Here is a 13,878-nt window from a genome sequence, read left to right as displayed (position 1 = left end):
GGTGCCAGAGTCTGAACTCAAGATCCCCATGCTTGCAGGGCCTTTGCTGACTGAGCCAGTTCCCAGCACAGAGTGGCTGCTTCTCATGTTAGACTCCTTAGTGATTTACAGTAAAGCAGTTCTTACATACTAGAAAAATGGGAATACTTTGATGAAAAAATAGCTGTAAGAGTCTTCTAATAAATTGCAGGCTTTTTTTTTTTTTTTTTAAATAACACTTGCTGTACTTTTTGAATGTACTGCTTTGAGGAACTAAGTCATTCCTTTAAGTAACTTTAATTTTTTAATGGTTCTGTTTAAAAGCTAGATGAAAAGTGTGACAAACTCAAGAAAGAACTATAGCTCTTTAGACACATTTGTCTTTTCCATCATCTGCTCTTTCATTTCTGTCCCTTCTGACTTTCTTCTGATTTCTCCTCTGTCTTTAGTTAAAATCACTGCAGTGCATTCTCACCTGAGAGTGTTAAGAGGAGAAACAGTAACCTAGCCCTGTTGGAAAGTATGGTGACTGCCCAGAGCTGGTACACAGCTCTGATACTCACTGTGTCACCTCATCCTTGTGATAGCCTGTCTGGCTGGCTTGGCCAGGTAGGACTGGTGTCATTTCACTAATGAGGCAGCAGAAATTTAGGCATTGAGTCCAATCCATAGCTGTCCAGCCACCCACCTAAGTTCCTGCCTCTTGATGATTTCTAACTGCTTCCTCCTTACATTACTTAAAAAGGTTTTAGTACTGAGAACTTTGCCAGACCATTTTACACTGTGGCTTTTAAATGTTGCTTTCTAGCTTTGCTTCCTCAGTTGAAAGATGACCTGATATTTTGCAGGTGCCATTGTTATAGAGCGACCAAATGTGAAGTGGAGTGATGTTGCTGGTCTCGAAGGAGCCAAAGAAGCTCTTAAGGAGGCTGTGATTCTGCCTATTAAGTTTCCTCATCTGTTTACAGGTGAAATGGCTTCTAATCAACTTTATTTAAAAGAAACCAGTGACTAAGGTAGAGCACTGAGTTCTGACATTAGTAAATATATATTCTCAGATATAGGCCTGTTCATGTATATATCTGTAAGTATACATTGCAAAATAATCTAATTGTCAGCTGATAATAAGGCTTAAAGTAAATCACTGGAATGCTACATACTCATCAAAATACAGTGAGTATATCCATATTAATAAATTTAAATCCACATGATTATTTGTTGAAACATGTCCACATGTATTATAAGGATCAGAAAGCAAATTATAAAAAACATACAGTATGAGTCCATGTTTATTAAGTAAATGTATATTGTTAGAAGTAAATGTCAATAGACTTTAAAATGCCAGTAAGTGCCTAGATGAACTTTACCCTCTGAGTTTTATCTGAATTTGTGCAGTAGTCAAATGTTATTTTTCAAAGTGTTTTCATTTTTTAAAAAGAGGAGTTAATTAATTTACTCCTGTGCCTCAGATGCAGTGCACATCCTGTAGGGATAGAGAAAGCACTCCTTACCCTCTGAAGAGAGTTTTCCTGGCCCCAGCACCTGGGGCTAGCTCAGGTTCTAGCTGCAGTGTATGTGACCATCTGCACTGTGCTAAACTGTTTCTTCATGTCCTTTTTGTGACTGGTGACGTCTGTGTCTGATAGGACTATACCCACAGTCTAACACAGGTGGTTTTGTTTCTTTTGAAAACAAGTTGGTTCATGCTGCAAACTGAACAATGATGTCACAGAGAGCAGATACAGCAGAGAATCTGGGCTGCATCTCACCTGCCTCACTCTAGGGTGCTGCTTATAGCTCAGTCCTTAGGCCGTCAATGTGTCCCTCTAAGTCAATGTGTCTGTGTACATGCCTTCCAGCTCAAGATAGCATGTATGGCATTTGCCTTTCTGCCTGCTTCTTCCCCCAGAGACTTCTAACAGAATAGATTTTACTTGTACTTGAGCTTCAAGTTTTACTTGATTATAATTATTTTTAAAACTACCTACTATCTATGAACCGACTGAGCAGTACTCACTCAGGGCAACGTTGACTTAAGAGTTGTCTGCATTTAAAAGAGAGAAGCAAGATTCAAGTGATTAAGTTATGAAAGTCAAGTAAGTACTTGAAAAATCAAGCCTTTCATACTCAAGGTATTAACCTAATTTTTCATTAGTCATCTAGAGATGGTTCTACAGACACTAGGTACCTATCTGCAGTTTATGTAGACTTTTAAATTTATATTTTATAATTCTATACAGTGCTGTATTTTAGGCAGTACTATCATTTCTGATTAGCCAAATTAAGGCACAAAATGTTGATTTTCTTTCCCCTCATTTCTTTTAAGCAGAAGTAGGATTTACAATAATAGCTTCCACATCATTACCCAACCATTGAAACTGCTGATGGTAGCACTGGCCTGTGCTTCCTGATAAATCAGGAGCGCCTTAGAACTCACAAGTCCCCCAGACTGTGAGTTCAAGCCTGTCCTCCTTCCACAGGTGATAGCTATTTAGAATCAAGGCTTGGCAGCAGCCTTGCTCTGTGGCTGCAGTTTTCCAATAGTATTCTAGTTTTGAGCAGTACCATTTAACTGAACTTTGTCCCTGGGAAGTAGCCATCCTTTTTTCTCTGTCTGTTTCTCACACTGTCGTCTCCATACGTTGGCTGAACAGATGAGTGAGCAAGTATATGAACTTTCTGTCCACTGAAGCAGTGAAGCAGTGTTCTTCTCTAGAAGAGCAAGTTGTATACACTTGAGACATACGTTAGACTTTTTTAAACTGTCTTTTTATTCTTACTGATAGCTTTCAAATGAAGACCTTTTTAACAGTATTTTTCAGTGTGGCTAATGCCTGAAGTAAGTAAAATGAATAGTCTTGAAATTCTCATGTTACTTTTTTTTAATACAACTTGTAGGAAAGAGGACACCGTGGAGAGGAATCCTGTTGTTTGGCCCACCAGGAACAGGAAAGTCGTACTTAGCTAAAGCTGTCGCAACCGAAGCAAACAACTCAACATTCTTCTCAATATCTTCCTCTGACCTTGTGTCCAAGTGGCTGGGGGAGAGTGAAAAGTGAGTGGTGCACTGAAAGTCTTTACATTGGTCCCTGGAGGCGATTGCTCGAAATGTCTGTAGTTGATAGGTTTCAAGTGCCTTTAATACGTATTCATCTCTCGGTCAAGCTCTGTACCAGGCTGGGAATTTATTTTGTAGGAAAAAAAAATAGTAAGTTTGTGTATGCATTTGTATATGTGTGTTTGCACACACGTGTGCATGTGGTGCTTCTATAACTTAGTGAGCTGTCTAGTTGTAATTTATTATTCTCTATACTGACAGCATGACTAGACCGTAGGTGTGCATGGGTCTTAGAACTTTTGTATATTGCCGTGATATGGTCCTTTAGTGCTTTTCAGAAGCTGAGCTTTGCTTACTCTTTGTAGACTGGTCAAGAACTTATTCCAGCTTGCCAGGGAGAACAAGCCTTCCATCATCTTCATCGATGAGATTGACTCTCTGTGTGGTTCCAGAAGTGAGAATGAGAGCGAGGCTGCGCGGAGAATTAAGACAGAGTTCCTGGTTCAAATGCAAGGTAGGATTGCTGGATTGTAAGACACTTTACAATTCTTTCACCATTTGTGCGGAGAGAATTTAAACAGAATTTCTCTAAAATATTATATTTCCATTATTGTTTTTGTTTTGAGAGGTCTCACTGTGTAACCCTGGCTGGCTATTACTGGCTGTTAACTTCCTACATAGACCAAGCTAGCCACACAGAGATCCACCTGGCTCTGCCTCCCTCGAACTGAGCCATACGTGCACCATCACTCCCTGCGTGAATCTGTCATTTTTTAAAATTATCTTACAGGATTCACAAATGTTATTAGTAAGGAGATTAAGATCCCTACTAATTTACCAGTAGCTTCATGAAAGAACATTTGTCTGTAATATAGGAGATTTGCTTCTTCAGATGATTTGACTGATAACTGAGCAGTGTGGCTCTTGATTAGTTAAAGGTTTTGTAAAGGCGAAGATGAAGCACTTTACTATTACGTAAAGCACTACCTTGTGTGTGACAGAGAGAGAGAGAAACTGAATTTTTCTTTTTTAGCTGCAAAGAATGAAATTGGGTCATTTACAGGAAAATGAATATAACTAGAGATAATCATATTAAATAAGCAAACTAAGTCACCCTCAGAAAGACAAATATCTTATTTTTTCTCATTTGTGGTTCCTAGATTGTATGAGATATGTAAACTTACATGTATCTATGTGCTATCAAAGTTAAATAAACTGCTTTGGAGAACAGAAGGGGCTCATGGGAAGGGAGGGATGAGACCTGCGGGAGTATATACTGAGTACCTTTCCTACTCTTTGAAAATATCTCTCTGCAGCACTGTCATCTGTAGTGAGGATGCACCAGGGACTCTAAGAAAGAAAGTACCAAAGTATTATTTCAAATATTACTTATTTTAATGCAGGAGTTGGTGTGGACAATGATGGCATTTTGGTTCTGGGAGCTACAAATATACCCTGGGTTCTGGATTCTGCAATTAGGCGAAGGTATGATGATAGATAAACGTCTTATTGCTAACTGCAGGTGTAGCAATAGATGATAATTTCTCTTTTCTGTATAAGAATTTACGCTGGTGGCTTTTTGAAAAATCAATTTATGGCTTCTAGCCTTTTTTGTGTTCTTGTGTTGGGCAAGAGTTCTTGCTTATTTGTTTGCCTGGTATCATGAAGATAAGTGCTCTCTACACTGGAACCTTCTACTTTGGAAAGGACATTGCTTGGCATCTATGCTTAACTTTATTTTAGTAAGTCTTGGAGGAATGATGCTTCAAAATTGACAAAAACAGTTTTATATCTCAGTGAAAATTCTTCATCTAAAGTTCTGCAAAGTGATTTTTGCTGCTTACTCTGTAGCTCAGGCTAGCCCTGACTCAAAGCATCCCTCCCACTTCAGCCTTTCACATGCTAAGATTACAGGCATAGGCTATCCTGCTTGCCTAGGAAGATAGATTTTTAGTTTTAAAACATAAGAGATTTATGTCTGATACTGAGCAAAGTGACAGTCACCTGAATACCACCACTTTGGAGAAGACAGGAGAGTCAAGAACTCAACGTTATCCTCAGGTTTGTAGCAAGTTCCAGACCAGTTTGGACTGTATGAAATCCTGTTTTAAAACAATAACAAAAGTCTTTTTATTTATTTATTTTTTCTAGGGTAAAAATGCAACTTCAGCTTATATAGTAGCAGTATATAGATTGTTTATAGCTCTGCAGCTCCCTGAAGCATTCTTTAATTGCATGATAAAAAGAGCAGTTGAGTGCATGCCACTTTTACCCCCTTCATTTAGATTAGCACTGGATACCTCCAGAGAAAATGTGTTAGGCAGAACAGTTAGAAAGCCTGATGCCAAAGTAAGCCCAGCTAATAAAGGTAGGAAAAACTTTTAAAAAATCACTGCCCCAGTGGGTCTCTAAAACATTTTCCTTCACTGCTTCCTTTCTATTTCCAAATTCCTGAATTTAACAAAGGCAAGTAATAATACTAATCAACTATTATGGTGTATAGTACAGGAATATTCAGAATGAACTCATAGTAAGAACATTTTGTGGAATGTTTATTTTCTAAGATTTTAAGTATTTTAACTATTTTGAATTTAGAGAATTATAGTAACCCTTTGTATAATGAATCATTACTTTTCATCACAAGTTCAGAATGCAGTCTTGTGAGGTGTGCTTTTATAATGTAAATTACAGACATAAAAATAGCCGAAAAGGACCCAAAAGTTGTGTGAGAAAGATTAAACCCCTCAAAACTTGCTTCCTGACTATTTTGCTTCTAATTTTAGTTTTCAGTGTATTATAGATAGTCTTCCCTGAGGTAGGTAGGTATATATGTATGCATAAACACTTAAATAAATGTGCATTTAACTCTGGTGTTGTTCACCCTATCTTAGTGTAATAAAGATTATCCAACAATCATCTGAGATTTTTCTAAGCATGCTAATTTTACATTGAAATTAGCATATGTACTTAACATCATCTGTGTAATTTCTTTTATTTTAAGATTTGAGAAACGTATTTATATTCCTTTGCCTGAAGCCCATGCCCGGGCAGCCATGTTTAGACTACACTTGGGCAGCACTCAGAACAGCCTCACAGAAGCAGACTTCCAAGAACTTGGGAGGAAGACGGACGGCTATTCTGGAGCAGATATAAGTATCATTGTACGGGATGCGCTTATGCAGCCTGTGAGAAAAGTTCAGTCAGCTACTCACTTCAAAAAGGTAAGCCGCGTTAATCGACCCTGTCATGTGCTTTTTAAATGACAGTGCTTTTAAGACCGTCCTTGGCTTGTTTTCTAAAGAAGTCGAAATGGCTTCAGTGTTATATGATAATGTAATAAATATATTCCTGCTCCATTGAAAATAATTTCTCCAGTGAAGATTATTCATGGTCCTAAAGATTGTGTTTTTAAAGAAGTTATTTGAGGCATTTCTGAGTCATTCGGATGCAAGTGCAACAGCTTACATGGTTCAGAGTTTGCTTTGGGGATAGCCAGAGCAGCTGGGAGCAGAATCTGGTGCATTTGCACCATTCCAAAATGTAGATCCTGTCCATGCTCAGCACATCCTTTCCATGTCCATGCTGTCCAGCATTGTGCTGGACCACAGGGGAAACAAAAGGTGCAGTGTTAGTGAATCTGGAACTTGGATGCTAACACACAAGTCTGTGTATTGTAGTTCACAGGGGCAAAGGTATATTGGGGTATATTTCAGAATATGAAGTCGCAATTGTCATCCTTTCTGCCTTTTCCATATGAATGAATTGAGCATACCTGATTGGAGTACCACTTGGTGAGAAGATTATAGCCTTACTATGTAATTCTTGTTGTAATTCTATCTTAAATGGAGATAGCACTCTTTGAAATATTATTCAAGAATCTTGTGAAATAATATTACACACAACACTGATAATAGTACCTGACTATTCACTGTGTACCCTTCTCAGCCATTTCCTTACTAATGTGTAGTGCTTTTGTACAGTAGCAGCTTGTTAAAGAAAAAGGCCATTCAGAATTAAACATATGCCATAGCCATCCTATTTTCCTTTAAATTCCCTTTGCACTTAGAAACTAAATTCTTAGGGCCTCAGACCTTTCTCACCTAGAATTTGTCATTTATTTCTACATATTAATACCAGGGACCTCATGTGAACATGAAGCCAGGTCTTAATAGCATAAAGGTTAAAGCAAGCATAATTTTTAAAAATCATAATTAGTAATGTATATTAATTGTACAGATTAGTGACTTCACTGTGACATATGCATCACACACAAGGATCATAATCTGATTAGCTTTAACACTAGGGTCTTGGGCCACCATCTGTAGTAGATATTTCCATGCTTCCCTCCTTCTACTTTTGAAAATGTTACAACTAACAAGGACAGATGTATTTGCCTGTTTATTTCAATTATTGGTACAGTGCCTAACATACTAAGTCTGAGCCCAGAGTTTAGTCAGGATGTAATTAGCCAAAAATAAAGACAAAAATACCTGGTCTCATGCAGGTAGAGAAGGAATGTAGACATAAGCTAAGCATGAGTGTGTATACAATAGTTTTGTACACAGTTAAGGAAGCCAACGTATATTTTACCCCTATTCCAATCCTGAAATAAAGGTGACCATCATGACATAGACTTGAAAGCAACCATCTAAATATTTATATGCAACTTTGTAACCAAGGTTTGTTTTCTAGATATTGCTAAAGTCTTAACTCAGTTATGTTTCATGAAGTCACATAGACATTACTAAGCATGTAATTTTATCTCTGTCCTAGTTTTCTATTGCTGTGATAAAATGACATAACCAAAAGCAGTGTGCAGAGGAAAGGGTTTGTTTGGAAGCAGTGTGCAGAGGAAAGGGTTTGTTTGGAAGCAGTCTGGAGAGGAAAGGGTTTGTTTGGAAGCAGTCTGGAGAGGAAAGGGTTTGTTTGGCTTACAGGTTCTGATTATACTCCATGGTGAAAAGGAGTCAGAGCAGGAACCTGGAAACAGAAACTGATGCAGAGACATGGAGGAGTGCTGCTCCTCCACGGGCACTCCTTTCTGTAAACACAGGACTGTCTGCACAGAGGGGATACTACCCACAGTGGGCTGGGCCTTCGCATGCAAGTCATAATCAAGAAAGGATCCATAGACTTTGCCTGTAGGCCAGTCTGATAGAAGCATTTTTCTCAGTAGAGGTTCCCTCTTCCCAAATGATTCTAATGTGTGTCAAGTTGACAAAAAGCTAACTAGCACAGTATGTATATGTTGTCTTAGTTCCTTTCTATTGCTCTGAAGAGACACCATAACCAAGGCCAATACAGCTTATAAAGGAAAACATTTAACTGAAAGCTTGCTTGTTGTTTTCAGACAGTGGTCCATGACCATCGTGGTGGGTAGCATGGCGCTGGAGCAGTAGCTGAGAGCTTACTTTCTATTGGCAGGTTTGAGGTAGAGAGAACTTGTCATGGCTTTTGAAACCTCCAAGCCATTCATCAGTGACACACCTTTTCCAACAAGGCCATACCTCCTGATCCGTCCTAAACTGTCTGCCGCCTGGAAACCAAACATTCAGATATATAAGGCTGTGCGAGCCATTCTCGTTTAAACCAGCACACATGGGTTTTTTAAGTTTTTGTTAAGAGAGACCTAAAGATTGACTAATTTAAGACTAAATAATCCTACAAAATAGTTTTCAGGCATGGAAAAGAGCAACTTGGGAGAGTTTTGTATTATGCTTGTTTTGGTCGATAACATAACTACCATTTAATAAATGTTAGAGGAAGAAAAGAGAAAGGGTAGTCAGAAGGAACTATTTCTTTTTCAAAACTTTTTTCTTTTTAACCCTAATCTATTTTTCCTTATATATTCTATTTTTCCTAGAGTAAACATTTTAATACAATCTAAAAATTAATATATTTTTAAATTTTCTGATAGTGACTGAAATCTTAATTCTTTATCTTTATTCACATTTCAAATGTTATCCTCTTTGCTGGTTTCCCTCCCTCCCAGAAACACCCTATCACATGCTCCCTCCCCCTGCTTCTATGAGGGTGTTCCTTCACCCACCTACCCACTCCCACTCCCTGCCATTAGTTCCCCTATACTGGGGCATCTATTGAGCCTTCATAGGACCAAGGACCTCCTTCCATTGGTGCATGACAAGGACATCCTCTGCTACATATGCAACTGGAGCCATCTGTATTCCTTTGTTGATGGCTCAGACCCTGGGAGTTCGGGGGGGGGGGGGTCTGGTTGGTTGATATTGTTGTTCTTCCCATGGAGTTGCAAACCCCTTCAACTCCTTCAGTCCCTTCTCTAACTCCTCTATTAGGGACCCCATGCTCAGTCCAATGGTTGACTCCTAACATCCACCTCTTTATTTGTAAGGCTCTGGCAGGGCCTCTCAGGAGACAGCCATACCAGGCTCCTTTCAGCATGTACTTCTTGACATCCACAACAGTGTCTGGGTTTGGTAACTGTATATGGGATGAATTCCCATGTGGGACAGTCTCTGAGTGACCTTTCCTTTAGTCTCTGCTCTACACTTTATGCTCCTGTGAGTATTTTGTTCACCTTCTAAGAAGGGCCAAAGCACCCACACTTTGGTCTTTCTTCTTATTGAACTTCATGTGGTCTGTGAATTGTATCCTGGTTATTTGGAGATTTTGGGCTAGAATCCACTATCAGTGAGTGCAAGCCCTGTGTTTTCTTTTGTGATTGGGTTACCTCACTCAGGATGATATTTTCTAGTTCTATCCACTTCCCTAAGAACTTCATGAATTCATCGTTTTTAATAGCTGAGTGTACTCCATTGTGAAATCTTAATTCTTATTTCGTTTACTCAGATAAATTCGAGTTACTCTCATTACAGGTTCGTGGACCCTCACGAGCTGATCCTAACTGCATTGTAAATGACCTGCTGACACCCTGCTCTCCGGGAGATCCTGGGGCTATTGAAATGACATGGATGGATGTTCCTGGAGATAAACTCTTGGAGCCAGTTGTTTCCATGGTAGGACATTTTAAGTCTTTGTCACTTCATTTCTATAACACTAGAGAACGTTATGATCAAGCTCATCTGTTTAATACTTGAAGAATTATAAGTATTAATTTTGTTTAGATATAAAAATAATTATCTAAAGGTGTGAGACTTGTGTTAATGAAAATGTTGTATTTTGAAAGCACAATTTTCTGACTTTAAGTTACTCACAGAATTCTCACATGTATTACATAAAATATTGTTAGGACTTAAATATGAGTTTTGCTCTTGAATCTCATGTTTAAAAATAAACAGAAACATCAACTCTTGTATGATAGTATTCATAAGTAGCATTATTTTGTTTTACTTTTTTTGTTTTGTTTTGTTTTTGAGACAGGGTTTCTCTGTATAGCTCTGGCTATCCTGGAACTCACTTTGTAGACCAGGCTGGCCTTGAACTCAGAAATCCGCCTGCCTCTGCCTCCCAAGTGCTGGGATTAAAGGCGTGTTCCACCACTGCCCGGCTCTTGTTTTACTTTCTTAGGCTGCATAGAAAGTTTAAATAATGGAGTTTAAATTTTCATTAACCTTTTCCTCAAATACTGTATAAGACTTCAGGAGGATTTTTTTTTATTGTATGTATGTTTACATTGTAGAAATTAAAGTAACTTTACAGGTTAATTTTGTAAGGTGTATCTTTAGAGAGCTGGGATGCTGCAGAAATATGTTTGGTTACTGATGAACACCCAGTGTCAAATGGCTTTGGCCTTAGCTGCCAGTTTTCAGAGTGCTTTGTGGTAGGTTAGGAGAGGAGACCGACGTGCTCACTACACAGACCGAGAACAAACCTAGTCTGCTGTGTGTGTGTGTGTGTGTCTGTGTGTGTGTGTGGACACGGACTCAGTGCTTGTCTCAGTACTCAGAAGTCTCGTTTACTTCAGTTCTTCATAGATGAGATTATTGTTTATGTTTTTTTGTTCTGTCCTGATTTAAAGAATTCAAATTAACTTATAGTGTTTCCTTTTTCCATTTGTGATGTAATTTTATAGGAAACATTCATTTTAATGACTTTCTGATGTTGGTGTATTTTTACCATTTCACTATTAGTTTTAACTTTAAAAGGTATTCTCATTGCTGTTCCATTTAAGTACAACCAAGTAACATACAGAAATGTATTTTTGTAGTACAAAGGAGTACAATTAAAAAAGGAATATAGTGATATTACTACAAAATGCAGTTTATAGTTTTTATCAGAAGGATTAAAATAATGTAGAGGGTTTTACTATTATTGAAAGCTAATAGACTTGACTTTCAGAATTCACTGCTTCAGTTACAGAATTCCACAGAGGCTGTACTAAATTATTAATTGCTTGTGCAATTACCATTTTTCTTCTGGGTCACACTTGGTGGGAAACAGACCTCTTGTTGAAGATAAAGAGGAATGAGATGGTGGCTGGACTGTGGAAGGCATTGGTTGCCAGGCTGCTTGGCCTGTCTTTGTAAGAGGCAGTGAGCATGGGGAAGAGCAGGGGAGCAGGGGGAGGAAGTTGCTGTTAGGAGCTCGTGACACAGCAGATTCTCCAGTCAACTGTAAATTCACAACTAAGAAGGACATTGTTAATGAACTCTTTCTTTTCTATGACAGTGGGATATGCTGCGGTCCCTGTCCAGCACAAAGCCGACAGTCAATGAGCAGGACTTGTTGAAATTGAAGAAGTTTACAGAAGATTTTGGCCAGGAAGGCTAACACAAGGACAGCAAGGACATGCTTATGCTGCATTTCTTCTCTATTGTAGGTATTTTGCCTTTCTTGGATGACATTCAGATTATTTCCAGCAAAACTTGTTTACCCAGGGAAACGTACGTGTCATTTGAGTGTTCCTTAAGTCTGTGTTGTCCTTTTCCTTCACTCTCTGTTAAGTTCCCTAATCCACAAACATTGTTGACTTGTAAGGAAAGGAGCAGGGGCATGAGGAACAGCGGAGTGGGGGCAGCGAGGAGCCTCGCCCATCTTCATGGACAGCAGCTAACATTCTCATGAGCACTCTTCAAAGAGCAAGACCTGCCTTTTTTCTTTTTTTTAGAAAAATGAAATTGAAACAGGGCTAAAGCTAATGGTATATAAATCTTGAAAAAAAAAACCTTTAAGCATTTTATCAATGTAAAGTTAATTGCTTTATTAAAAATTAAGAATGGTAGAATCTTTACTCTCAGGGATGGGCAGCAAAACATAGAGCACTAATGAATTTGGGGTTTGTGGCACAGCCAGTGCCCCTGCTGAGTTTGTAGTGCGTTGGTTTCTCCTGTGTAGATTAAAGTGACTCCTTTAAAGGCAGAGGGCTTTTATAACCCATGACTCCTTCCTCTGTGCACCGAGACCTTCTAAATCAGTCGTCATCCTTGCCTTGTCTAAGACAGTGTCTTTTGTAGCCAAGATTGACCAAAACAGGTGGCAAAGAAGTATACATTTTTTGAGGTTTGTCATGAAATACTGTACTGGGAACCTTTAATAAGAAAATGGCTTCCTTCTGGACTTTGAGATGTTTCCTGTGGATGATGTGGGTATGTGTGTACATATATATACATTAAGTTTTTAAATATTAGCAAGAGTCATGTCTTTCACTTTTAAGTTCAGGGAGCAGTTTGTTCTAACCACACAAACATTCTCAGTGTGGTATTTCATAGAGCTTTAGAGACAAACTGATGTCTCATTAAGTAATGAAATATAAACATACCATCATGTTACTTTAATGTCTTCAAATCCGTGATTTGAGGGTGTGTCTCACACACTTGTGTACCAACTCTGAGTTGTGCCTTGGACATTTGCATTGACTACCTGCAAACAATTACTAGGTTAACTAGAATTGCTATGCAGTTCTACCTTGGAAGTGCTACATAGTAATTGCATTTTAAAGTATATTTGCACATTTTACATGCTATGCTATATGATTGCCTTTGGGTTTTCTGTACAGATTATTTTTGTTGATATTCAATGAAAATTGTAGCCCTGAAATAATACTGTTCCTATGTGAAGTAAATTGCTATAACCTACTTTTGGCTATCTTTTATATGTAATGTTTCTTTATTTTGGGACCTTCTACATAGGAGAAAATGTCTAAATTGGTTAGATAAAAAGAAATAGTTTATATTTATTAATGAGCATATATGAAAGAATCAAGGGTAGAAGTGCACACCTATAATTTCAGGACTTCAAAGCTAGCCTGGGCTCCATAGCAAGACCTTGTTTTTTAAAGAACATTAAAATTATGCTCTTCAACAGCTACTGTGTGAAAGCTGTAAGTTATTTTGACTGAATAATACTGAATTTTTTCTAAATGAATTAATTTGTGTAGCATCTTAGTCAATTGTTGAATCAAATTTTAATTAATAGATCCTCCTTCCAGCCTCAATGCTTCACATTCCCAAAGAAGGACACACACACACAGCTTTTATATTTTGATATGGTTTATATAGTGCAAGAACTGGCCGCTCCCTAACCTCCATGTGGTTAATCCACCTCCCCCTGCTAACCCCGATCTACCTGTCACTCACTACATTCTGTACTCTACCTTGGCTGCCCTGGACCACACTGTCCCAGTTCCCACATGTCACCTATGCCTCCCTGTCCTCCACTCAGGCGTGGCAGATCTCCTCCTCACTCCTCTTCTCTAGCTCTCAAGCCCTGGAATCCTGAAGTCCTGCTTCTGTCTGCCCTGCCCAGCCATTGGTTGCCGGTATCTTTATTGACCAATCAAAACCAACTGGGGGCAGGGTCCTCCAATGCAGATTCTCTTTTGCAAACAATTTTGGGGACCAAAAATAACATAATACAATAAGCATTAGGCCAAACCCACTACAGTCACTGTTCTATTGCTGTGA

The 13,878-nt window shown here is 38.6% G+C and overlaps 1 protein-coding gene across 1 annotated transcript in view; it reads left to right on the top strand.

Moving 5' to 3' along the window:
- Positions 1–13,273, top strand: part of Vps4b (vacuolar protein sorting 4 homolog B) — a 27,968-nt gene extending 14,695 nt beyond the window's left edge. The window contains exons 5-11 of the mRNA XM_031379889.1: positions 828–947; positions 2,878–3,034; positions 3,403–3,551; positions 4,441–4,522; positions 6,039–6,258; positions 9,892–10,032; positions 11,645–13,273. Of these exons, the coding sequence (XP_031235749.1) occupies positions 828–947; positions 2,878–3,034; positions 3,403–3,551; positions 4,441–4,522; positions 6,039–6,258; positions 9,892–10,032; positions 11,645–11,746 (971 nt within the window). The 3' untranslated portion in view covers positions 11,747–13,273. The remainder of the gene's footprint in view (positions 1–827; positions 948–2,877; positions 3,035–3,402; positions 3,552–4,440; positions 4,523–6,038; positions 6,259–9,891; positions 10,033–11,644) is intronic.
- The last annotated feature ends 605 nt before the right edge of the window (positions 13,274–13,878 follow it).

This window comes from Mastomys coucha, unplaced genomic scaffold (genome assembly GCF_008632895.1).
Source record: "Mastomys coucha isolate ucsf_1 unplaced genomic scaffold, UCSF_Mcou_1 pScaffold1, whole genome shotgun sequence".
NCBI lineage: Eukaryota > Metazoa > Chordata > Mammalia > Rodentia > Muridae > Mastomys > Mastomys coucha.
Note: the sequence above shows the minus strand (reverse complement) of the source record. Positions and strands in the feature narration are given on the sequence as shown.